General features: G+C 39.8%; 1 protein-coding gene across 1 annotated transcript in view; it reads right to left on the minus strand.

Annotated features, from left to right (window-relative positions):
- Nucleotides 1-26,383, minus strand: part of LOC148817432 (uncharacterized) — a 52,330-nt gene extending 25,947 nt beyond the window's left edge. The window contains exon 1 of the mRNA XM_088938476.1: nucleotides 26,221-26,383. Within this exon, the coding sequence (XP_088794602.1) occupies nucleotides 26,221-26,383 (163 nt within the window). The remainder of the gene's footprint in view (nucleotides 1-26,220) is intronic.
- Nucleotides 26,384-26,714: the final 331 nt, after the last annotated feature.

The following is a 26,714-nucleotide window of genomic DNA, read 5'->3' on the forward strand; positions in this document are numbered from 1 at the left end:
GAAAGCCCACTGGCTGAAAAAGCAAGGCACTCACCTTTTATACAGTAGGTCCCCTCCCTCCTCCCCAACATCAGCAATTTCTCAGAATGGGCTCCGCTCATTCATCTGAAGTGAGGGAGATTGCAACAGTGCTAATTTTCAAGCAACAGTTATCTCCTCAGCCTGGCGAGTTAAAGCTCAACTACTAAGCTATCTGGTTATATTTTATCCAACTTGTTCATAATTGTTAGAACTGGACTGAACAGTTGAACCTTTATTTGTCACTATTCCAGTTATCCTCTAAGGCAACACAACTGGATAATTAAAGCTGTCTGTCATTGTGCCTCTGCTAAGCATTGCATGAGTTTGAATAACCTTTTCTTTTAAATCACCACTAATATAAAGTTGTTTTATGTCTGTTCATGGTTTGATGTAAATATACCTACTACTGTATATACATCTGAATTACCTGTATATATGCAAATATATTTTTGTTGAATTTTCAGAGCCACCAATGTGAAATTTCACCTGCTGCTGAAGTTCTGTGTTCAGCCTTGCCTTGTTTCCCTTAATTATAATGCTTTTTACATTGAACAATAATACATTATCTATCAAAAATGCTCATTTTGAAATATAAAAGGGACAACCTCAGAATTCTCAAGAAGAATATCCTGTCAAATTATTAACCATTTTATACAAAGGGTAGTGCAAGGCATACGTTAACTTTTTTTTACCAAATCATTTTAAAAATATTTTTCTATTCTCTTTGAGAAGCTCATACTATTGTACTAGTATACAATAATAACAGCTGAATTTAAGTAGAAATGAAGTTTAAGAATACCTGTTTAAGTTTAAGTTGCCAAGATCCCAAGATGATAATCTTAAATGATGACGAAATCAGTGTTTATATTGTACATGGTTAGTTGCAGAGGATTTTTAAAACAACAATTATTATTAAGTAGTAGTATTTAATACAGAATGTTTAAGGGTACATAATCTCAAGGGACTGCATAATAAAACACACAAAAGATACACATATGCACAATTTTGAAACAGTATATTAAATCAAAAGCTAAAGTACAGTTCAGCTGAGCTAGTTGGAAACAGGCAGAGATCAGTGGATTATGACTTCCGAAAGCTGGCAGTAGTTTGCCGGAATGAGGGCTTGTCTCTGCTGGATCAGTGCTCACAAAATGACTGGGAAAAGGATGGTTTATGTGCCTAGATCAAGTAGGCACATTCACCCAGCAAGGCACCATCCCTCTACTGCCCTCTCCCAGTCCCTCTTATACTGTAGCTCCTTCTTTCCAAGGGCCCTCCTCCCTTAAAGAGACTTGCTCATATCTTTTAAAAGAAGTGGACAATTTTGAAACAAATGAAGTAGCTTAATTATAAACTTTACCAAAGCCATGTGAGGGTTTTATACATTTAAACAAAAAAATCTAACAGTAACCTTTCCATTTAAGATCAGCACTTCCTTTTGTTGAGTGCTGCTGATGTGGCAGTGTGGGAAACTACAAACACATTACCATGCTCTAACGGGGAACAATGCAGTGATTTTGATGGAACAAAGGGTATTGTTTACACCTCACGCATACTGTATCACACATTCACAAACATACAGGAAGGGTACAGGAAAAGTATTGGAGTATTTAACATTAATTTGGGAAAGACAAATATGCAGGCACCCTGTCACAGAGAATAATGACCAAAATCAAAATCAAGGGAATACAGACAAAAGAAGATTTTAAAATACAGCATTGAGGTGAAGGCGAAACAAGTGTGCAGAAACAATACACAGTTAACTCCTTCAGCAAATCCAAAGATATCTCAATTCTCCTTAAACAATCCCCTCTTTTAATCCTGAGCTCCACGTACTGTGTGGAACACAGTGTCACGGGCGTCCAAAGGGACTAACCGTGGGGAGCAGGAGAGCGGAAAAAGACCCATATGCGTAGCGGCGAGACGGGAAAAAGGCCCGGGCTCATAGTGCAAAGAGTTCAGGAATGTCGTATAGAAACCTGTGCCCTCAGGGAGCGGACGTGGGGCACCCTGGTGCTAGGCGGGTCTCAGGACATCCGAATGTCAATGCTGAGCGAGGACAGAGTGCAAGACCCGGAAATATATAGCCCCAGGGAAAGAGAGGGACAGGAAGAAAAGCAGAACAGAAACTAGGGACAGGACAGAGAAGGAGCGCCCTCTGGCTGCAGAGGGCGTGACACACAGACCAGTGCTGTCAGACAAGACAATCCAAATGGAGGAGACTGAGTGTTGAATTAGAGATGACAGAGAGCCAGCAACAAGCACTGGACACTGAGATACTGTACATCATCGTACTGGCCAGTATGACACAATGAGCCATTACACACTGTTTGAAATGTTTTATTTATGAATGTGAGCTGTACACAGTCTGTGCATGTCCAATCAATGGACTGGGTACGAATGGTCTCATTCCACACAACATGTCCACTATGCCAAAAACGTTGACACAGGACTGTGGAATCAGGGGAAGATTTCTTTTAAGCTTATGCTTGCAATTACGTAGTACAGTATGTGTCCTGTACTGTATGTGTATGTAATGTGACTTTGTCAAACAGTTCTTTGCCTGTATGTTTTTTTTCCAAATTTCAATTTTAAAAACACAAAAAGGCAGTGCTCATAATTCTTCCTTAATATGGAAATTGTACAAACTGTTCAACAGAAGTGTACATTGCTAATTAAAGGCACACTATGTAATAATAGTAGTGGGGTAACATAATGAACATTAACCTTTACAGAACCTACTGATATAACAGCCAGAACTGCAAGCTCTTTTAAATTTACTGGATCATTGCTTTTGTGTTGAAATACCATGGCAAAGCAATGAGTTAGAAAAGCATTGAAATGGATATCATTTTGGGAAGTCAAAACATACTGAACTGACTTCAAGTCATCCTCATTTTACACACTGTACTGGTAAGTAGATTGTTTTTAAAAAGTGCAAAAAAATAATTTTTAAAATCTAAAGCTGTATATTGAAAAACAAATGGCTTAATATAAATTACATTTAATTAGTATTTTTTTGTCCCGAACCATTTTGTTCTCAGGTATATGAAATAACACGAAAGCTGGATGTGTTGTGAGACGTGACAAATAAAAAATGACCTGGTGTCCTGTCCAGGGTGTATCCTGCCTTTTCTTTTCATTACGATATCTTCCAGATCAAAACTAAAAGATTTAATCACCAATGTTCCATAAAACAAATGTTTTCCATCATATTTTCCCTTAACAAACAGATTGCCCACACTGACAGGAAAACCAGAGAGACAAAGCACGGTTTGCAACAAAGAGATTCACAACATCTTCTTATTACCAACCTGATCGGGTCCCCCGCACCTGAAGAAGGCTCAAGAGCAGAAAGGTGTGTTTCTCCGTTTGCTTTGTCAGGGTAGGATTAAATTGTGTTATTGAACAGAACTTTGGGTGGAGGTCAAATTTTAATCTGCTTCCCTGCTGTGAAAGCCCACTGGCTGAAAAAGCACGGCACTCACCTTTTATACAGTAGGTCCCCTCCCTCCTCCCCAACATCAGCAATTTCTCAGAATGGGCTCCGCTCATTCATCTGAAGTGAGGGAGATTGCAACAGTGCTAATTTTCAAGCAACAGTTATCTCCTCAGCCTGGCGAGTTAAAGCTCAACTACTAAGCTATCTGGTTATATTTTATCCAGCTTGTTCATAATTGTTAGAACTGGACTGAACAGTTGAACCTTTATTTGTCACTATTCCAGTTATCCTCTAAGGCAACACAGCTGGATAATTAAAGCTGTCTGTCATTGTGCCTCTGCTAAGCATTGCATGAGTTTGAATAACCTTTTCTTTTAAATCACCACTAATATAAAGTTGTTTTATGTCTGTTCATGGTTTGATGTAAATATACCTACTACTGTATATACATCTGAATTACCTGTATATATGCAAATATATTTTTGTTGAATTTTCAGAGCCACCAATGTGAAATTTCACCTGCTGCTGAAGTTCTGTGTTCAGCCTTGCCTTGTTTCCCTTAATTATAATGCTTTTTACATTGAACAATAATACATTATCTATCAAAAATGCTCATTTTGAAATATAAAAGGGACAACCTCAGAATTCTCAAGAAGAATATCCTGTGAAATTATTAACCATTTTATACAAAGGGTAGTGCAAGGCATACGTTAACTTTTTTTTACCAAATCATTTTAAAAATATTTTTCTATTCTCTTTGAGAAGCTCATACTATTGTACTAGTATACAATAATAACAGCTGAATTTAAGTAGAAATGAAGTTTAAGAATACCTGTTTAAGTTTAAGTTGCCAAGATCCCAAGATGATAATCTTAAATGATGACGAAATCAGTGTTTATATTGTACATGGTTAGTTGCAGAGGATTTTTAAAACAACAATTATTATTAAGTAGCAGTATTTAATACAGAATGTTTAAGGGTACATAATCTCAAGGGACTGCATAATAAAACACACAAAAGATACACATATGCACAATTTTGAAACAGTATATTAAATCAAAAGCTAAAGTACAGTTCAGCTGAGCTAGTTGGAAACAGGCAGAGATCAGTGGATTATGACTTCCGAAAGCTGGCAGTAGTTTGCCGGAATGAGGGCTTGTCTCTGCTGGATCAGTGCTCACAAAATGACTGGGAAAAGGATGGTTTATGTGCCTAGATCAAGTAGGCACATTCACCCAGCAAGGCACCATCCCTCTACTGCCCTCTCCCAGTCCCTCTTATACTGTAGCTCCTTCTTTCCAAGGGCCCTCCTCCCTTAAAGAGACTTGCTCATATCTTTTAAAAGAAGTGGACAATTTTGAAACAAATGAAGTAGCTTAATTATAAACTTTACCAAAGCCATGTGAGGGTTTTATACATTTAAACAAAAAAATCTAACAGTAACCTTTCCATTTAAGATCAGCACTTCCTTTTGTTGAGTGCTGCTGATGTGGCAGTGTGGGAAACTACAAACACATTACCATGCTCTAACGGGGAACAATGCAGTGATTTTGAGGGATAAAAGGGTATTGTTTACACCTCACGCATACTGTATCACACATTCACAAACATACAGGAAGGGTACAGGAAAAGTATTGGAGTATTTAACATTAATTTGGGAAAGACAAATATGCAGGCACCCTGTCACAGAGAATAATGACCAAAATCAAAATCAAGGGAATACAGACAAAAGAAGATTTTAAAATACAGCATTGAGGTGAAGGCGAAACAAGTGTGCAGAAACAATACACAGTTAACTCCTTCAGCAAATCCAAAGATATCTCAATTCTCCTTAAACAATCCCCTCTTTTAATCCTGAGCTCCACGTACTGTGTGGAACACAGTGTCACGGGCGTCCAAAGGGACTAACCGTGGGGAGCAGGAGAGCGGAAAAAGACCCATATGCGTAGCGGCGAGACGGGAAAAAGGCCCGGGCTCATAGTGCAAAGAGTTCAGGAATGCCGTATAGAAACCTGTGCCCTCAGGGAGCGGACGTGGGGCACCCTGGTGCTAGGCGGGTCTCAGGACATCCGAACGTCAATGCTGAGCCAGGACAGAGTGCAAGACCCGGAAATATATAGCCCCAGGGAAAGAGAGGGACAGGAAGAAAAGCAGAACAGAAACTAGGGACAGGACAGTGAAGGAGCGCCCTCTGGCTGCAGAGGGCGTGACAGTACCCCCCCCTTCATGGGCGGCTCCCGACGCCCATAGAAATACATGAGCTGCCCAGCACTGGGGGGAGGAAAAACCTCATTTAACTGAAAGGAAACCTCCGGGAGTCCAGGGCTGAGAGCTACCCCCTCCTCCGGGGTATAAACCTTTATTGGGTGGAGGAAGGGAGGGTCGAGTAGAGCTCCGGAGACTTAAAACAAAAAAGTACACAAGCACAAACACAGACAAAAACCTGGGAAAGGCCAGGGAGACAAACCACAAAAAACATATAGGAACCAAAAACAGGTAGGAACCAAAGGTCCGAGACACAGGGAGCAGGGGGGAACAAAAAGGAGGGGAAACCAGGAAGAAAAAAAATCAAAACAAAAGGCAAAAAACAAGAAAAAACAGCAAAAAAACCCCGGGGAAAAATACCGCAGACTGGGCAATGGGCACGTTCACATTCTAATGCTGATATCGGAGTGGACAACCTGAGGAAAGCCAGACCGAAGTCCGCTCACAGACACAGATGCCCGGAGTGATATCCAGCGAAAAGAATGGAGGAATGGCAGAAAGCTTACCATTCTATCACTGATATCGGAGAGAGCAAGACCAGGAAGAGCCAGGCACGAAAACCCGCTCCAGGCACAGAAGCTCGGAGTGATATCCAGTAATAAGAATAGGAAAGCCAGCTCAACATTCAATCACTGATATCGGAGTGATCTACCCGAGGAAAGCCAGGTGCAGGACCCGCTCACAGGCACGGAAGATCGGAGTGATATCCAGCGATTAGAATAGAGGATCTGGAAAAAAAAAATCCCAGAGAACAAGAAAAAACTGCGGCAAGACAAAAAGCGCCGCTCGCGGGGTCAGTAAGTGGCTCAGCATTCTGTCACGGGCGTCCAAAGGGACTAACCGTGGGGAGCAGGAGAGCTGAAAAAGACCCATATGCGTAGCGGTGAGACGGAAAAAAAGGCCCGGGCTCATAGTGCAAAGAGTTCAGGAATGCCATATAGAAACCTGTGCCCTCAGGGAGCGGACATGGGGCGCCCTGGTGCTAGGCGGGTCTCAGGACATCCGAATGTCAATGCTGAGCGAGGACAGAGTGCAAGACCCGGAAATATATAGCCCCAGGGAAAGAGAGGGACAGGAAGAAAAGCAGAACAGAAACTAGGGACAGGACAGAGAAGGAGCACCCTCTGGCTGCAGAGGGCATGACACACAGACCAGTGCTATCAGACAAGACAATCCAAATGGAGGAGACTGAGTGTTGAATTAGAGATGACAGAGAGCCAGCAACAAGCACTGGACACTGAGATACTGTACATCATTGTACTGGCCAGTATGAAACAATGAGCCATTACACACTGTTTGAAATGCTTTATTTATGAATGCGAGCTGTACACAGTCTGTGCATGTCCAATCAATGGACTGGGTACGAATGGTCTCATTCCACACAACATGTCCACTATGCCAAAAACATTGACACAGGATTGTGGAATCAGGGGAAGATTTCTTTTAAGCTTATGCTTGCAATTACGTAGTACAGTATGTGTCCTGTACTGTATGTGTATGTAATGTGACTTTGTCAAAGTTCTTTGCCTGTATGTTTTTTTTCCAAATTTCAATTTTAAAAACACAAAAAGGCAGTGCTCATAATTCTTCCTTAATATGGAAATTGTACAAACTGTTCAACAGAAGTGTACATTGCTAATTAAAGGCACACTATGTAATAATAATAGTGGGGTAACATAATGAACATTAACCTTTACAGAACCTACTGATATAACAGCCAGAACTGCAAGCTCTTTTAAATTTACTGGATCATTGCTTTTGTGTTGAAATACCATGGCAAAGCAATGAGTTAGAAAAGCATTGAAATGGATATAATTTTGAGAAGTCAAAACATACTGAACTGACTTCAAGTCATCCTCATTTTACACACTGTACTGGTAAGTAGATTGTTTTTAAAAACTGCAAAAAAATAATTTTTAAAATCTAAAGCTGTATATTGAAAAACAAATGGCTTAATATAAATTACATTTAATTAGTATTTTTTTGTCCGGAACCATTTTGTTCTCAGGTATATGAAATAACACGAAAGCTGGATGTGTTGTGAGACGTGACAAATAAAAAATGACCTGGTGTCCTGTCCAGGGTGTATCCTGCCTTTTCTTTTCATTACGATATCTTCCAGATCAAAACTAAAAGATTTAATCACCAATGTTCCATAAAACAAATGTTTTCCATCATATTTTCCCTTAACAAACAGATTGCCCACACTGACAGGAAAACCAGAGAGACAAAGCACGGTTTGCAACAAAGAGATTCACAACATCTTCTTATTACCAACCTGATCGGGTCCCCCGCACCTGAAGAAGGCTCAAGAGCAGAAAGGTGTGTTTCTCCGTTTGCTTTGTCAGGGTAGGATTAAATTGTGTTATTGAACAGAACTTTGGGTGGAGGTCAAATTTTAATCTGCTTCCCTGCTGTGAAAGCCCACTGGCTGAAAAAGCAAGGCACTCACCTTTTATACAGTAGGTCCCCTCCCTCCTCCCCAACATCAGCAATTTCTCAGAATGGGCTCCGCTCATTCATCTGAAGTGAGGGAGATTGCAACAGTGCTAATTTTCAAGCAACAGTTATCTCCTCAGCCTGGCGAGTTAAAGCTCAACTACTAAGCTATCTGGTTATATTTTATCCAACTTGTTCATAATTGTTAGAACTGGACTGAACAGTTGAACCTTTATTTGTCACTATTCCAGTTATCCTCTAAGGCAACACAACTGGATAATTAAAGCTGTCTGTCATTGTGCCTCTGCTAAGCATTGCATGAGTTTGAATAACCTTTTCTTTTAAATCACCACTAATATAAAGTTGTTTTATGTCTGTTCATGGTTTGATGTAAATATACCTACTACTGTATATACATCTGAATTACCTGTATATATGCAAATATATTTTTGTTGAATTTTCAGAGCCACCAATGTGAAATTTCACCTGCTGCTGAAGTTCTGTGTTCAGCCTTGCCTTGTTTCCCTTAATTATAATGCTTTTTACATTGAACAATAATACATTATCTATCAAAAATGCTCATTTTGAAATATAAAAGGGACAACCTCAGAATTCTCAAGAAGAATATCCTGTCAAATTATTAACCATTTTATACAAAGGGTAGTGCAAGGCATACGTTAACTTTTTTTTACCAAATCATTTTAAAAATATTTTTCTATTCTCTTTGAGAAGCTCATACTATTGTACTAGTATACAATAATAACAGCTGAATTTAAGTAGAAATGAAGTTTAAGAATACCTGTTTAAGTTTAAGTTGCCAAGATCCCAAGATGATAATCTTAAATGATGACGAAATCAGTGTTTATATTGTACATGGTTAGTTGCAGAGGATTTTTAAAACAACAATTATTATTAAGTAGTAGTATTTAATACAGAATGTTTAAGGGTACATAATCTCAAGGGACTGCATAATAAAACACACAAAAGATACACATATGCACAATTTTGAAACAGTATATTAAATCAAAAGCTAAAGTACAGTTCAGCTGAGCTAGTTGGAAACAGGCAGAGATCAGTGGATTATGACTTCCGAAAGCTGGCAGTAGTTTGCCGGAATGAGGGCTTGTCTCTGCTGGATCAGTGCTCACAAAATGACTGGGAAAAGGATGGTTTATGTGCCTAGATCAAGTAGGCACATTCACCCAGCAAGGCACCATCCCTCTACTGCCCTCTCCCAGTCCCTCTTATACTGTAGCTCCTTCTTTCCAAGGGCCCTCCTCCCTTAAAGAGACTTGCTCATATCTTTTAAAAGAAGTGGACAATTTTGAAACAAATGAAGTAGCTTAATTATAAACTTTACCAAAGCCATGTGAGGGTTTTATACATTTAAACAAAAAAATCTAACAGTAACCTTTCCATTTAAGATCAGCACTTCCTTTTGTTGAGTGCTGCTGATGTGGCAGTGTGGGAAACTACAAACACATTACCATGCTCTAACGGGGAACAATGCAGTGATTTTGAGGGATAAAAGGGTATTGTTTACACCTCACGCATACTGTATCACACATTCACAAACATACAGGAAGGGTACAGGAAAAGTATTGGAGTATTTAACATTAATTTGGGAAAGACAAATATGCAGGCACCCTGTCACAGAGAATAATGACCAAAATCAAAATCAAGGGAATACAGACAAAAGAAGATTTTAAAATACAGCATTGAGGTGAAGGCGAAACAAGTGTGCAGAAACAATACACAGTTAACTCCTTCAGCAAATCCAAAGATATCTCAATTCTCCTTAAACAATCCCCTCTTTTAATCCTGAGCTCCACGTACTGTGTGGAACACAGTGTCACGGGCGTCCAAAGGGACTAACCGTGGGGAGCAGGAGAGCGGAAAAAGACCCATATGCGTAGCGGCGAGACGGGAAAAAGGCCCGGGCTCATAGTGCAAAGAGTTCAGGAATGTCGTATAGAAACCTGTGCCCTCAGGGAGCGGACGTGGGGCACCCTGGTGCTAGGCGGGTCTCAGGACATCCGAATGTCAATGCTGAGCGAGGACAGAGTGCAAGACCCGGAAATATATAGCCCCAGGGAAAGAGAGGGACAGGAAGAAAAGCAGAACAGAAACTAGGGACAGGACAGAGAAGGAGCGCCCTCTGGCTGCAGAGGGCGTGACACACAGACCAGTGCTGTCAGACAAGACAATCCAAATGGAGGAGACTGAGTGTTGAATTAGAGATGACAGAGAGCCAGCAACAAGCACTGGACACTGAGATACTGTACATCATCGTACTGGCCAGTATGACACAATGAGCCATTACACACTGTTTGAAATGCTTTATTTATGAATGTGAGCTGTACACAGTCTGTGCATGTCCAATCAATGGACTGGGTACGAATGGTCTCATTCCACACAACATGTCCACTATGCCAAAAACGTTGACACAGGACTGTGGAATCAGGGGAAGATTTCTTTTAAGCTTATGCTTGCAATTACGTAGTACAGTATGTGTCCTGTACTGTATGTGTATGTAATGTGACTTTGTCAAACAGTTCTTTGCCTGTATGTTTTTTTTCCAAATTTCAATTTTAAAAACACAAAAAGGCAGTGCTCATAATTCTTCCTTAATATGGAAATTGTACAAACTGTTCAACAGAAGTGTACATTGCTAATTAAAGGCACACTATGTAATAATAGTAGTGGGGTAACATAATGAACATTAACCTTTACAGAACCTACTGATATAACAGCCAGAACTGCAAGCTCTTTTAAATTTACTGGATCATTGCTTTTGTGTTGAAATACCATGGCAAAGCAATGAGTTAGAAAAGCATTGAAATGGATATCATTTTGGGAAGTCAAAACATACTGAACTGACTTCAAGTCATCCTCATTTTACACACTGTACTGGTAAGTAGATTGTTTTTAAAAACTGCAAAAAAATAATTTTTAAAATCTAAAGCTGTATATTGAAAAACAAATGGCTTAATATAAATTACATTTAATTAGTATTTTTTTGTCCCGAACCATTTTGTTCTCAGGTATATGAAATAACACGAAAGCTGGATGTGTTGTGAGACGTGACAAATAAAAAATGACCTGGTGTCCTGTCCAGGGTGTATCCTGCCTTTTCTTTTCATTACGATATCTTCCAGATCAAAACTAAAAGATTTAATCACCAATGTTCCATAAAACAAATGTTTTCCATCATATTTTCCCTTAACAAACAGATTGCCCACACTGACAGGAAAACCAGAGAGACAAAGCACGGTTTGCAACAAAGAGATTCACAACATCTTCTTATTACCAACCTGATCGGGTCCCCCGCACCTGAAGAAGGCTCAAGAGCAGAAAGGTGTGTTTCTCCGTTTGCTTTGTCAGGGTAGGATTAAATTGTGTTATTGAACAGAACTTTGGGTGGAGGTCAAATTTTAATCTGCTTCCCTGCTGTGAAAGCCCACTGGCTGAAAAAGCACGGCACTCACCTTTTATACAGTAGGTCCCCTCCCTCCTCCCCAACATCAGCAGTTTCTCAGAATGGGCTCCGCTCATTCATCTGAAGTGAGGGAGATTGCAACAGTGCTAATTTTCAAGCAACAGTTATCTCCTCAGCCTGGCGAGTTAAAGCTCAACTACTAAGCTATCTGGTTATATTTTATCCAGCTTGTTCATAATTGTTAGAACTGGACTGAACAGTTGAACCTTTATTTGTCACTATTCCAGTTATCCTCTAAGGCAACACAGCTGGATAATTAAAGCTGTCTGTCATTGTGCCTCTGCTAAGCATTGCATGAGTTTGAATAACCTTTTCTTTTAAATCACCACTAATATAAAGTTGTTTTATGTCTGTTCATGGTTTGATGTAAATATACCTACTACTGTATATACATCTGAATTACCTGTATATATGCAAATATATTTTTGTTGAATTTTCAGAGCCACCAATGTGAAATTTCACCTGCTGCTGAAGTTCTGTGTTCAGCCTTTGCTTGTTTCCCTTAATTATAATGCTTTTTACATTGAGCAATAATAAATTATCTATCAAAAATGCTCATTTTGAAATATAAAAGGGACAACCTCAGAATTCTCAAGAAGAATATCCTGTGAAATTATTAACCATTTTATACAAAGGGTAGTGCAAGGCATACGTTAACTTTTTTTTACCAAATCATTTTAAAAATATTTTTCTATTCTCTTTGAGAAGCTCATACTATTGTACTAGTATACAATAATAACAGCTGAATTTAAGTAGAAATGAAGTTTAAGAATACCTGTTTAAGTTTAAGTTGCCAAGATCCCAAGATGATAATCTTAAATGATGACGAAATCAGTGTTTATATTGTACATGGTTAGTTGCAGAGGATTTTTAAAACAACAATTATTATTAAGTAGTAGTATTTAATACAGAATGTTTAAGGGTACATAATCTCAAGGGACTGCATAATAAAACACACAAAAGATACACATATGCACAATTTTGAAACAGTATATTAAATCAAAAGCTAAAGTACAGTTCAGCTGAGCTAGTTGGAAACAGGCAGAGATCAGTGGATTATGACTTCCGAAAGCTGGCAGTAGTTTGCCGGAATGAGGGCTTGTCTCTGCTGGATCAGTGCTCACAAAATGACTGGGAAAAGGATGGTTTATGTGCCTAGATCAAGTAGGCACATTCACCCAGCAAGGCACCATCCCTCTACTGCCCTCTCCCAGTCCCTCTTATACTGTAGCTCCTTCTTTCCAAGGGCCCTCCTCCCTTAAAGAGACTTGCTCATATCTTTTAAAAGAAGTGGACAATTTTGAAACAAATGAAGTAGCTTAATTATAAACTTTACCAAAGCCATGTGAGGGTTTTATACATTTAAACAAAAAAATCTAACAGTAACCTTTCCATTTAAGATCAGCACTTCCTTTTGTTGAGTGCTGCTGATGTGGCAGTGTGGGAAACTACAAACACATTACCATGCTCTAACGGGGAACAATGCAGTGATTTTGATGGAACAAAGGGTATTGTTTACACCTCACGCATACTGTATCACACATTCACAAACATACAGGAAGGGTACAGGAAAAGTATTGGAGTATTTAACATTAATTTGGGAAAGACAAATATGCAGGCACCCTGTCACAGAGAATAATGACCAAAATCAAAATCAAGGGAATACAGACAAAAGAAGATTTTAAAATACAGCATTGAGGTGAAGGCGAAACAAGTGTGCAGAAACAATACACAGTTAACTCCTTCAGCAAATCCAAAGATATCTCAATTCTCCTTAAACAATCCCCTCTTTTAATCCTGAGCTCCACGTACTGTGTGGAACACAGTGTCACGGGCGTCCAAAGGGACTAACCGTGGGGAGCAGGAGAGCGGAAAAAGACCCATATGCGTAGCGGCGAGACGGGAAAAAGGCCCGGGCTCATAGTGCAAAGAGTTCAGGAATGCCGTATAGAAACCTGTGCCCTCAGGGAGCGGACGTGGGGCACCCTGGTGCTAGGCGGGTCTCAGGACATCCGAATGTCAATGCTGAGCGAGGACAGAGTGCAAGACCCGGAAATATATAGCCCCAGGGAAAGAGAGGGACAGGAAGAAAAGCAGAACAGAAACTAGGGACAGGACAGAGAAGGAGCGCCCTCTGGCTGCAGAGGGCGTGACACACAGACCAGTGCTGTCAGACAAGACAATCCAAATGGAAGAGACTGAGTGTTGAATTAGAGATGACAGAGAGCCAGCAACAAGCACTGGACACTGAGATACTGTACATCATTGTACTGGCCAGTATGACACAATGAGCCATTACACACTGTTTGAAATGCTTTATTTATGAATGTGAGCTGTACACAGTCTGTGCATGTCCAATCAATGGACTGGGTACGAATGGTCTCATTCCACACAACATGTCCACTATGCCAAAAACGTTGACACAGGACTGTGGAATCAGGGGAAGATTTCTTTTAAGCTTATGCTTGCAATTACGTAGTACAGTATGTGTCCTGTACTGTATGTGTATGTAATGTGACTTTGTCAAACAGTTCTTTGCCTGTATGTTTTTTTTCCAAATTTCAATTTTAAAAACACAAAAAGGCAGTGCTCATAATTCTTCCTTAATATGGAAATTGTACAAACTGTTCAACAGAAGTGTACATTGCTAATTAAAGGCACACTATGTAATAATAGTAGTGGGGTAACATAATGAACATTAACCTTTACAGAACCTACTGATATAACAGCCAGAACTGCAAGCTCTTTTAAATTTACTGGATCATTGCTTTTGTGTTGAAATACCATGGCAAAGCAATGAGTTAGAAAAGCATTGAAATGGATATCATTTTGGGAAGTCAAAACATACTGAACTGACTTCAAGTCATCCTCATTTTACACACTGTACTGGTAAGTAGATTGTTTTTAAAAAGTGCAAAAAATAATTTTTAAAATCTAAAGCTGTATATTGAAAAACAAATGGCTTAATATAAATTACATTTAATTAGTATTTTTTTGTCCCGAACCATTTTGTTCTCAGGTATATGAAATAACACGAAAGCTGGATGTGTTGTGAGACGTGACAAATAAAAAATGACCTGGTGTCCTGTCCAGGGTGTATCCTGCCTTTTCTTTTCATTACGATATCTTCCAGATCAAAACTAAAAGATTTAATCACCAATGTTCCATAAAACAAATGTTTTCCATCATATTTTCCCTTAACAAACAGATTGCCCACACTGACAGGAAAACCAGAGAGACAAAGCACGGTTTGCAACAAAGAGATTCACAACATCTTCTTATTACCAACCTGATCGGGTCCCCCGCACCTGAAGAAGGCTCAAGAGCAGAAAGGTGTGTTTCTCCGTTTGCTTTGTCAGGGTAGGATTAAATTGTGTTATTGAACAGAACTTTGGGTGGAGGTCAAATTTTAATCTGCTTCCCTGCTGTGAAAGCCCACTGGCTGAAAAAGCACGGCACTCACCTTTTATACAGTAGGTCCCCTCCCTCCTCCCCAACATCAGCAATTTCTCAGAATGGGCTCCGCTCATTCATCTGAAGTGAGGGAGATTGCAACAGTGCTAATTTTCAAGCAACAGTTATCTCCTCAGCCTGGCGAGTTAAAGCTCAACTACTAAGCTATCTGGTTATATTTTATCCAGCTTGTTCATAATTGTTAGAACTGGACTGAACAGTTGAACCTTTATTTGTCACTATTCCAGTTATCCTCTAAGGCAACACAGCTGGATAATTAAAGCTGTCTGTCATTGTGCCTCTGCTAAGCATTGCATGAGTTTGAATAACCTTTTCTTTTAAATCACCACTAATATAAAGTTGTTTTATGTCTGTTCATGGTTTGATGTAAATATACCTACTACTGTATATACATCTGAATTACCTGTATATATGCAAATATATTTTTGTTGAATTTTCAGAGCCACCAATGTGAAATTTCACCTGCTGCTGAAGTTCTGTGTTCAGCCTTGCCTTGTTTCCCTTAATTATAATGCTTTTTACATTGAACAATAATACATTATCTATCAAAAATGCTCATTTTGAAATATAAAAGGGACAACCTCAGAATTCTCAAGAAGAATATCCTGTCAAATTATTAACCATTTTATACAAAGGGTAGTGCAAGGCATACGTTAACTTTTTTTTACCAAATCATTTTAAAAATATTTTTCTATTCTCTTTGAGAAGCTCATACTATTGTACTATTATACAATAATAACAGCTGAATTTAAGTAGAAATGAAGTTTAAGAATACCTGTTTAAGTTTAAGTTGCCAAGATCCCAAGATGATAATCTTAAATGATGATGAAATCAGTGTTTATATTGTACATGGTTAGTTGCAGAGGATTTTTAAAACAACAATTATTATTAAGTAGTAGTATTTAATACAGAATGTTTAAGGGTACATAATCTCAAGGGACTGCATAATAAAACACACAAAAGATACACATATGCACAATTTTGAAACAGTATATTAAATCAAAAGCTAAAGTACAGTTCAGCTGAGCTAGTTGGAAAAAGGCAGAGATCAGTGGATTATGACTTCCGAAAGCTGGCAGTAGTTTGCCGGAATGAGGGCTTGTCTCTGCTAGATCAGTGCTCACAAAATGACTGGGAAAAGGATGGTTTATGTGCCTAGATCAAGTAGGCACATTCACTCAGGTAGCTCAAAGTCGGAACATTGATCTTGCAGACAAAGCTGCCTTAAATAACCGGCCTAGTGAGCAGATTGAGAAAAAGATTGGCTGCTGGTCTGATAGAGATCCGTCCCGATCTCGTTCGCACGGGGTCGGTGTCAAAGCAAGGAGGTTCGGCTTGCTCCTAACCTAGGTCCAAATTATCATAAAACTAGCTAATTCTTAGATTAAACAGTGTTTTCTGTTCGATGAATGCATTCAAATATATTTTTGCATTCTCTGTCTGAAACTACACAGGTAGAAAAAGGTGCTTAATATGTTTTCAAAAATAAAGTGGAATGAAGATCATAAAGAATTTCGTCTTTCATATAAGGTGTTTAAGTAGAGCAAAGCCAGCATTATGAGATCTTTATGGAATAACTTGAATAACTTTGCCAGAGGCACTGGAATGCAGAGAATCTCACATCCCCCTTCTAGGAAGTAGCAGAAACAAATGAGCTCAGTGGGCTGAAAAGGCATCATCTCACTTGTTTAGAAAAAAAACATTTAACTCCAGTATGTCCAGAATTCAGCTGCAAGGATCCTGACCAGACCATGCGCAAGTGATCACATTACTCCTGTCCTGGAGTCCTTGCACTGGCTTCCTGTAAGGTATCATATTGACTTGAAAATCCTTATGATCACCTATAAAGCTCTACATGGCTTGGCACCTCAGTGTGTATCTGACGTATTACCCTCCTTGTCCCCACTTCGCTTTGTTCATCTGATTCTGATCTCCTGTTTGTCCCCCAAGCTAGACTAGACTCTGGGTGATAAGGCCTTCTCTTGCTGCGCCCCAAAGCTCTAGAATACTATCTCCAAATCAGAGAGTCACCTACCTGAACACATTCAAATCCAGTCAAAACCTTCTTCTTCAGAAAGCTTTTATACGCAATCGATGTCAGTATCTGCTCCTTTCTTTATACTGATTTTGTTATCTTCTATATTTGTTTTTGCTTTCTTTTGCTTTTCCTGTAATGCACTTTGAGAAGATACCTTTGAAGGCACTAAAATCTTCTTTTGTTGTTTCTGAGCTGTTTCAGAGGTCATCAGTGAAGTTACACAGCATTCGGGTGAAAGGACCTCTGAGCTGCCCTAACCTCACCTGCTGGGTCTCCATGCCTTTTTTCATCCTATCAGTTGCAGTCAAATGGTGTTTTATCTACTTATTCCTGACCTGCTGCTAACCGTGTCTCAGGCTCCAGGTTGACCGTTTTCCTCCATGTTACTAAACTCTAAAATTTCCACTCTTTGATCTACCTCGGGCTTGGCATCATATGCGGCACAAAGTCATTCCCTTTGGTGTTTTTGGCACCGGTAAATAGATCTGTGTTAACTAAAGTGTTCTCTGAAGCTTAGTGTCCCATAAGTTCCGTCTGTCCCCTAATGTGTGTGTAAATCCTGGTGTGGGTTTTTGGTTTTGAAAAAGAAAATAAAGGCAGGTGCTTGTGTGCCTACACTGTCTCCTCTTGTCCTTTATCCTGAACAAACCCCTAGTCATTACAATATACAGTATATATAAAGTGCATTCTACAGTAAGTGTTAATTTAAGACATCACACACCAGATGGGTTTCGTCAGTATCAATTGTTTTGGTAAACAGGCCAAGCGCTGGGGTAACAAAATAATATGAGGCTTTATTTGCAGGGAATGTCACCGGCCAAGCAACTAGGTTTGGCTTTAAAAAAAACACTCCCAAAACAGCAGTCTTCAAACGCAAACAAAACTGGATTTATTGCCTTCAAACAGTGACCATCAAAAAAAACCTCACTAAAGCACCTCAGCCCACCTTGCCAGCAAGGCACCATCCCTCTACTGCCCTCTCCCAGTCCCTCTTATACTGTAGCTCCTTCTTTCCAAGGGCCCTCCTCCCTTAAAGAGACTTGCTCATATCTTTTAAAAGAAGTGGACAATTTTGAAACAAATGAAGTAGCTTAATTATAAACTTTACCAAAGCCATGTGAGGGTTTTATACATTTAAACAAAAAAATCTAACAGTAACCTTTCCATTTAAGATCAGCACTTCCTTTTGTTGAGTGCTGCTGATGTGGCAGTGTGGGAAACTACAAACACATTACCATGCTCTAACGGGGAACAATGCAGTGATTTTGAGGGAAAAAAGGGTATTGTTTACACCTCACGCATACTGTATCACACATTCACAAACATACAGGAAGGGTACAGGAAAAGTATTGGAGTATTTAACATTAATTTGGGAAAGACAAATATGCAGGCACCCTGTCACAGAGAATAATGACCAAAATCAAAATCAAGGGAATACAGACAAAAGAAGATTTTAAAATACAGCATTGAGGTGAAGGCGAAACAAGTGTGCAGAAACAATACACAGTTAACTCCTTCAGCAAATCCAAAGATATCTCAATTCTCCTTAAACAATCCCCTCTTTTAATCCTGAGCTCCACGTACTGTGTGGAACACAGTGTCACGGGCGTCCAAAGGGACTAACCGTGGGGAGCAGGAGAGCGGAAAAAGACCCATATGCGTAGCGGCGAGACGGGAAAAAGGCCCGGGCTCATAGTGCAAAGAGTTCAGGAATGCCGTATAGAAACCTGTGCCCTCAGGGAGCGGACGTGGGGCACCCTGGTGCTAGGCGGGTCTCAGGACATCCGAATGTCAATGCTGAGCGAGGACAGAGTGCAAGACCCGGAAATATATAGCCCCAGGGAAAGAGAGGGACAGGAAGAAAAGCAGAACAGAAACTAGGGACAGGACAGAGAAGGAGCGCCCTCTGGCTGCAGAGGGCGTGACACACAGACCAGTGCTGTCAGACAAGACAATCCAAATGGAAGAGACTGAGTGTTGAATTAGAGATGACAGAGAGCCAGCAACAAGCACTGGACACTGAGATACTGTACATCATTGTACTGGCCAGTATGACACAATGAGCCATTACACACTGTTTGAAATGCTTTATTTATGAATGTGAGCTGTACACAGTCTGTGCATGTCCAATCAATGGACTGGGTACGAATGGTCTCATTCCACACAACATGTCCACTATGCCAAAAACGTTGACACAGGACTGTGGAATCAGGGGAAGATTTCTTTTAAGCTTATGCTTGCAATTACGTAGTACAGTATGTGTCCTGTACTGTATGTGTATGTAATGTGACTTTGTCAAACAGTTCTTTGCCTGTATGTTTTTTTTCCAAATTTCAATTTTAAAAACACAAAAAGGCAGTGCTCATAATTCTTCCTTAATATGGAAATTGTACAAACTGTTCAACAGAAGTGTACATTGCTAATTAAAGGCACACTATGTAATAATAGTAGTGGGGTAACATAATGAACATTAACCTTTACAGAACCTACTGATATAACAGCCAGAACTGCAAGCTCTTTTAAATTTACTGGATCATTGCTTTTGTGTTGAAATACCATGGCAAAGCAATGAGTTAGAAAAGCATTGAAATGGATATCATTTTGGGAAGTCAAAACATACTGAACTGACTTCAAGTCATCCTCATTTTACACACTGTACTGGTAAGTAGATTGTTTTTAAAAACTGCAAAAAAATAATTTTTAAAATCTAAAGCTGTATATTGAAAAACAAATGGCTTAATATAAATTACATGTAATTAGTATTTTTTTGTCCCGAACCATTTTGTTCTCAGGTATATGAAATAACACGAAAGCTGGATGTGTTGTGAGACGTGACAAATAAAAAATGACCTGGTGTCCTGTCCAGGGTGTATCCTGCCTTTTCTTTTCATTACGATATCTTCCAGATCAAAACTAAAAGATTTCATCACCAATGTTCCATAAAACAAATGTTTTCCATCATATTTTCCCTTAACAAACAGATTGCCCACACTGACAGGAAAACCAGAGAGACAAAGCACGGTTTGCAACAAAGAGATTCACAACATCTTCTTATTACCAACCTGATCGGGTCCCCCGCACCTGAAGAAGGCTCAAGAGCAGAAAGGTGTGTTTCTCCGTTTGCTTTGTCAGGGTAGGATTAAATTGTGTTATTGAACAGAACTTTGGGTGGAGGTCAAATTTTAATCTGCTTCCCTGCTGTGAAAGCCCACTGGCTGAAAAAGCACGGCACTCACCTTTTATACAGTAGGTCCCCTCCCTCCTCCCCAACATCAGCAGTTTCTCAGAATGGGCTCCGCTCATTCATCTGAAGTGAGGGAGATTGCAACAGTGCTAATTTTCAAGCAACAGTTATCTCCTCAGCCTGGCGAGTTAAAGCTCAACTACTAAGCTATCTGGTTATATTTTATCCAGCTTGTTCATAATTGTTAGAACTGGACTGAACAGTTGAACCTTTATTTGTCACTATTCCAGTTATCCTCTAAGGCAACACAGCTGGATAATTAAAGCTGTCTGTCATTGTGCCTCTGCTAAGCATTGCATGAGTTTGAATAACCTTTTCTTTTAAATCACCACTAATATAAAGTTGTTTTATGTCTGTTCATGGCTTGATGTAAATATACCTACTACTGTATATACATCTGAATTACCTGTATATATGCAAATATGTTTTTGTTGAATTTTCAGAGCCACCAATGTGAAATTTCACCTGCTGCTGAAGTTCTGTGTTCAGCCTTGGCTTGTTTCCCTTAATTATAATGCTTTTTACATTGAGCAATAATAAATTATCTATCAAAAATGCTCATTTTGAAATATAAAAGGGACAACCTCAGAATTCTCAAGAAGAATATCCTGTGAAATTATTAACCATTTTATACAAAGGGTAGTGCAAGGCATACGTTAACTTTTTTTTACCAAATCATTTTAAAAATATTTTTCTATTCTCTTTGAGAAGCTCGTACTATTGTACTAGTATACAATAATAACAGCTGAATTTAAGTAGAAATGAAGTTTAAGAATACCTGTTTAAGTTTAAGTTGCCAAGATCCCAAGATGATAATCTTAAATGATGACGAAATCAGTGTTTATATTGTACATGGTTAGTTGCAGAGGATTTTTAAAACAACAATTATTATTAAGTAGTAGTATTTAATACAGAATGTTTAAGGGTACATAATCTCAAGGGACTGCATAATAAAACACACAAAAGATACACATATGCACAATTTTGAAACAGTATATTAAATCAAAAGCTAAAGTACAGTTCAGCTGAGCTAGTTGGAAACAGGCAGAGATCAGTGGATTATGACTTCCGAAAGCTGGCAGTAGTTTGCCGGAATGAGGGCTTGTCTCTGCTGGATCAGTGCTCACAAAATGACTGGGAAAAGGATGGTTTATGTGCCTAGATCAAGTAGGCACATTCACCCAGCAAGGCACCATCCCTCTACTGCCCTCTCCCAGTCCCTCTTATACTGTAGCTCCTTCTTTCCAAGGGCCCTCCTCCCTTAAAGAGACTTGCTCATATCTTTTAAAAGAAGTGGACAATTTTGAAACAAATGAAGTAGCTTAATTATAAACTTTACCAAAGCCATGTGAGGGTTTTATACATTTAAACAAAAAAATCTAACAGTAACCTTTCCATTTAAGATCAGCACTTCCTTTTGTTGAGTGCTGCTGATGTGGCAGTGTGGGAAACTACAAACACATTACCATGCTCTAACGGGGAACAATGCAGTGATTTTGAGGGATAAAAGGGTATTGTTTACACCTCACGCATACTGTATCACACATTCACAAACATACAGGAAGGGTACAGGAAAAGTATTGGAGTATTTAACATTAATTTGGGAAAGACAAATATGCAGGCACCCTGTCACAGAGAATAATGACCAAAATCAAAATCAAGGGAATACAGACAAAAGAAGATTTTAAAATACAGCATTGAGGTGAAGGCGAAACAAGTGTGCAGAAACAATACACAGTTAACTCCTTCAGCAAATCCAAAGATATCTCAATTCTCCTTAAACAATCCCCTCTTTTAATCCTGAGCTCCACGTACTGTGTGGAACACAGTGTCACGGGCGTCCAAAGGGACTAACCGTGGGGAGCAGGAGAGCGGAAAAAGACCCATATGCGTAGCGGCGAGACGGGAAAAAGGCCCGGGCTCATAGTGCAAAGAGTTCAGGAATGCCGTATAGAAACCTGTGCCCTCAGGGAGCGGACGTGGGGCACCCTGGTGCTAGGCGGGTCTCAGGACATCCGAACGTCAATGCTGAGCGAGGACAGAGTGCAAGACCCAGAAATATATAGCCCCAGGGAAAGAGAGGGACAGGAAGAAAAGCAGAACAGAAACTAGGGACAGGACAGAGAAGGAGCGCCCTCTGGCTGCAGAGGGCGTGACAGTACCCCCCCCTTCATGGGCGGCTCCCGACGCCCATAGAAATACATGAGCTGCCCAGCACTGGGGGGAGGAAAAACCTCATTTAACTGAAAGGAAACCTCCGGGAGTCCACGGCTGAGAGCTACCCCCTCCTCCGGGGTATAAGCCTTTATTGGGTGGAGGAAGGGGGGGTCGAGTAGAGCTCCGGAGACTTAAAACAAAAAAGTACACAAGCACAAACACAGACAAAAACCTGGGAAAGGCCAGGGAGACAAACCACAAAAAACATATAGGAACCAAAAACAGGTAGGAACCAAAGGTCTGAGACACAGGGAGCAGGGGGGAACAAAAAGGAGGGGAAACCAGGAAGAAAAAAAATCAAAACAAAAGGCAAAAAACAAGAAAAAACAGCAAAAAAACCCCGGGGAAAAATACCGCAGACTGGGCAATGGGCACGTTCACATTCTAATGCTGATATCGGAGTGGACAACCTGAGGAAAGCCAGACCGAAGTCCGCTCACAGACACAGATGCCCGGAGTGATATCCAGCGAAAAGAATGGAGGAACGGCAGAAAGCTTACCATTCTATCACTGATATCGGAGAGAGCAAGACCAGGAAGAACCAGGCACGAAAACCCGCTCCAGACACAGAAGCTCGGAGTGATATCCAGTAATAAGAATAGGAAAGCCAGCTCAACATTCAATCACTGATATCGGAGTGATCTACCGAGGAAAGCCAGGTGCAGGACCCGCTCACAGGCACGGAAGATCGGAGTGATATCCAGCGATTAGAATAGAGGATCTGGAAAAAAAAAAAAAGCCCAGAGAACAAGAAAAAACTGCGGCAAGACAAAAAGCGCCGCTCGCGGGGTCAGTAAGTGGCTCAGCATTCTGTCATGGGCGTCCAAAGGGACTAACCGTGGGGAGCAGGAGAGCGGAAAAAGACCCATATGCGTAGCGGTGAGACGGGAAAAAGGCCCGGGCTCATAGTGCAAAGAGTTCAGGAATGCCGTATAGAAACCTGTGCCCTCAGGGAGCGGACATGGGGCGCCCTGGTGCTAGGCGGGTCTCAGGACATCCGAACGTCAATGCTGAGCAAGGACAGAGTGCAAGACCCAGAAATATATAGCCCCAGGGAAAGAGAGGGACAGGAAGAAAAGCAGAACAGAAACTAGAGACAGGACAGAGAAGGAGCGCCCTCTGGCTGCAGAGGGCGTGACACACAGACCAGTGCTATCAGACAATCCAAATGGAGGAGACTGAGTGTTGAATTAGAGATGACAGAGAGCCAGCAACAAGCACTGGACACTGAGATACTGTACATCATTGTACTGGCCAGTATGACACAATGAGCCATTACACACTGTTTGAAATGCTTTATTTATGAATGCGAGCTGTACACAGTCTGTGCATGTCCAATCAATGGACTGGGTACGAATGGTCTCATTCCACACAACATGTCCACTATGCCAAAAACGTTGACACAGGATTGTGGAATCAGGGGAAGATTTCTTTTAAGCTTATGCTTGCAATTACGTAGTACAGTATGTGTCCTGTACTGTATGTGTATGTAATGTGACTTTGTCAAACAGTTCTTTGCCTGTATGTTTTTCTTCCAAATTTCAATTTTAAAAACACAAAAAGGCAGTGCTCATAATTCTTCCTTAATATGGAAATTGTACAAACTGTTCAACAGAAGTGTACATTGCTAATTAAAGGCACACTATGTAATAATAATAGTGGGGTAACATAATGAACATTAACCTTTACAGAACTTACTGATATAACAGCCAGAACTGCAAGCTCTTTTAAATTTACTGGATCATTGCTTTTGTGTTGAAATACCATGGCAAAGCAATGAGTTAGAAAAGCATTGAAATGGATAACATTTTGGGAAGTCAAAACATACTGAACTGACTTCAAGTCATCCTCATTTTACACACTGTACTGGTAAGTAGATTGTTTTTAAAAAGTGCAAAAAAATAATTTTTAAAATCTAAAGCTGTATATTGAAAAACAAATGGCTTAATATAAACTACATTTAATTAGTATTTTTTTGTCCCGGACCATTTTGTTCTCAGGTATATGAAATAACACGGAAGCTGGATGTGTTGTGAGACACATGACAAATAAAAAATACAATATTGCTTCAAGGTGACCATGCATTGCATTTATTGTATGAGTTATTAAAATTCATATCTGACTTGTAAATGCTTTGATCTTCACTGTGACAATACCTTCAAATGTTTAAAACTATATTTTATGTATATATGTGGACAACTGCTCCATATTTTTGTGATTTAGTTTGATGGTTACTGTCTCTCTTGGTACATGTACAGTACAGTTGTGTGATTTTTTAGATCAGCAAGTGTGAGATACTGGCGGCACAGTGGCGGAGTGGTTAGTATAGGGTGCCATCTGTGTGGAGTTTGTATGTTCTCCCCATGTTCATATAGGTTTCCTCCAGATGCTCTGTTTTTTTTTTCCACAGTCCTGGCCCTGGTGTGGGTGTTTCTGTCTGTGTATGCCCAGAGATGGACTGGTGTCTCGCCCAGGGTGTATTCTGCATTGTTCTCTTTTCTTGTTTCACCCTGAATTGGATGAACTGGTTAGAAATGTTTGGATGACAAAAACTGAAACCCTCAGAGTAATTAATAATTTTTCTCAATTGTTAATAGCTGTTTAAGTGGTAGATAGTTTGAAAATAAATACCAAATTTAGAACTGGTAACTGTGGTAAATATACAACAGTTGGCTATACAAATATTTGTTTTCTTAGTAATATCAAGGTGATGAATCCTTCAATGTGGAAGCCTCTCTGATTGTGAATGTCTGTTATCAGCTTAGACTTTATACTTTTCACACACTAATTTCACATGCAAAAACAAGCCAGGCTTCTCTCTAAATTCTTCCACCTGCCAGGACACATAACTAATATGTACATCAGTTCTCCTGAAGTGAGATTGACTTGATTACAGGTATCTTTGGAATCATTTCAAAGTTTTCCTGAGATATTATTACTTTTATTTTTAAGACTTTTATCTCCTCATGTGGGAAGGAATGTTATACATTTTATAAAAGCTTGTCTTTTAGCTTCTTAACTCTGGCAAGTGGAAACATACTAGGGGGCATCTATACTGTAGGTCAGTGGAAAACTACAGCTCATGTCTTAAATGTAGTAAAAATGGAAGTCGAATGTCTTGTTTTGCGAATGTAAGCAATAACGAAAGTCTTAATAAGGAGTCGTTGTCACGGATGTCGGAAGGGAGAAACCGTGGAGAAGCAGGAGAGTGAAAAATCCTGTGCGATTAATCCTGTGCGAATAAACAGCTCTTCTTTTCACCAACATCCGTATGTACAGTATGTATACTGTAAGTATATTTAGATTTATGTACATATGTTTCCATATGTTGAATCTAATTCTGTATATACATTTTAATTATAAACAGAGCTGCAATTATTTATAATAATTGTACATATTTCAAGCAAATATTACCCCTTTTCTCAATTTCTTAAATACAATTCCTGAAACAGTATTGACACTTTTAAAAGATTAAACACCTATCCCCAAATTCTGTTTATAAATAACACATTACACATTTGCTTAAGATTTTGCTAATGGTTTTATCTTGCGTGAAGGTGAGTATCTGGTAGTGATTGTACCCAATTCCAGTGAGCACCCAATGTACTCATTGGGATTGTACCCAATGAGTATCTGGGCTCTTTCAAGCCAGTTATCGGTGGCAAACTTTGGCAGTGGAGCAGAGTAGATCTTCCCATCATCCTTGGAGACACACCACAGATTGCCAACAGGAGAGTAGGCCATGAAATAGGCAAGTTCTGCCCAGCCTCCAGTTCCAACAGTTTCAGCATGAGTGAGCCAGTCAGAATCCTTTTGAGTGGGAGGTTTTCGTTTAACCAGCTTCTCTTCTGACGTCACAGCATACAGGATACCCTCAGGGTCAAAGAGCAGAAAAGGCAATTGCCACCCTCCAGTTCCGATCTTCGTAGCAACCCTGTACCTCCAGAACAAGTACTCATTCTCAGGAGGGGGACTGATGTAAAATTCACCACTTTTTACCACATCTCAGAGGCTGCCTTCTGGATGGATGAAGAGGGAATGAAACTGATCCCATTCTCCTTTGCCAATTTTTTTC

The sequence above is a fragment of the Atractosteus spatula genome, chromosome 20 (genome assembly GCF_055471065.1).
Source record: "Atractosteus spatula isolate fAtrSpa1 chromosome 20, fAtrSpa1.hap1, whole genome shotgun sequence".
Lineage (NCBI taxonomy): Eukaryota > Metazoa > Chordata > Actinopteri > Semionotiformes > Lepisosteidae > Atractosteus > Atractosteus spatula.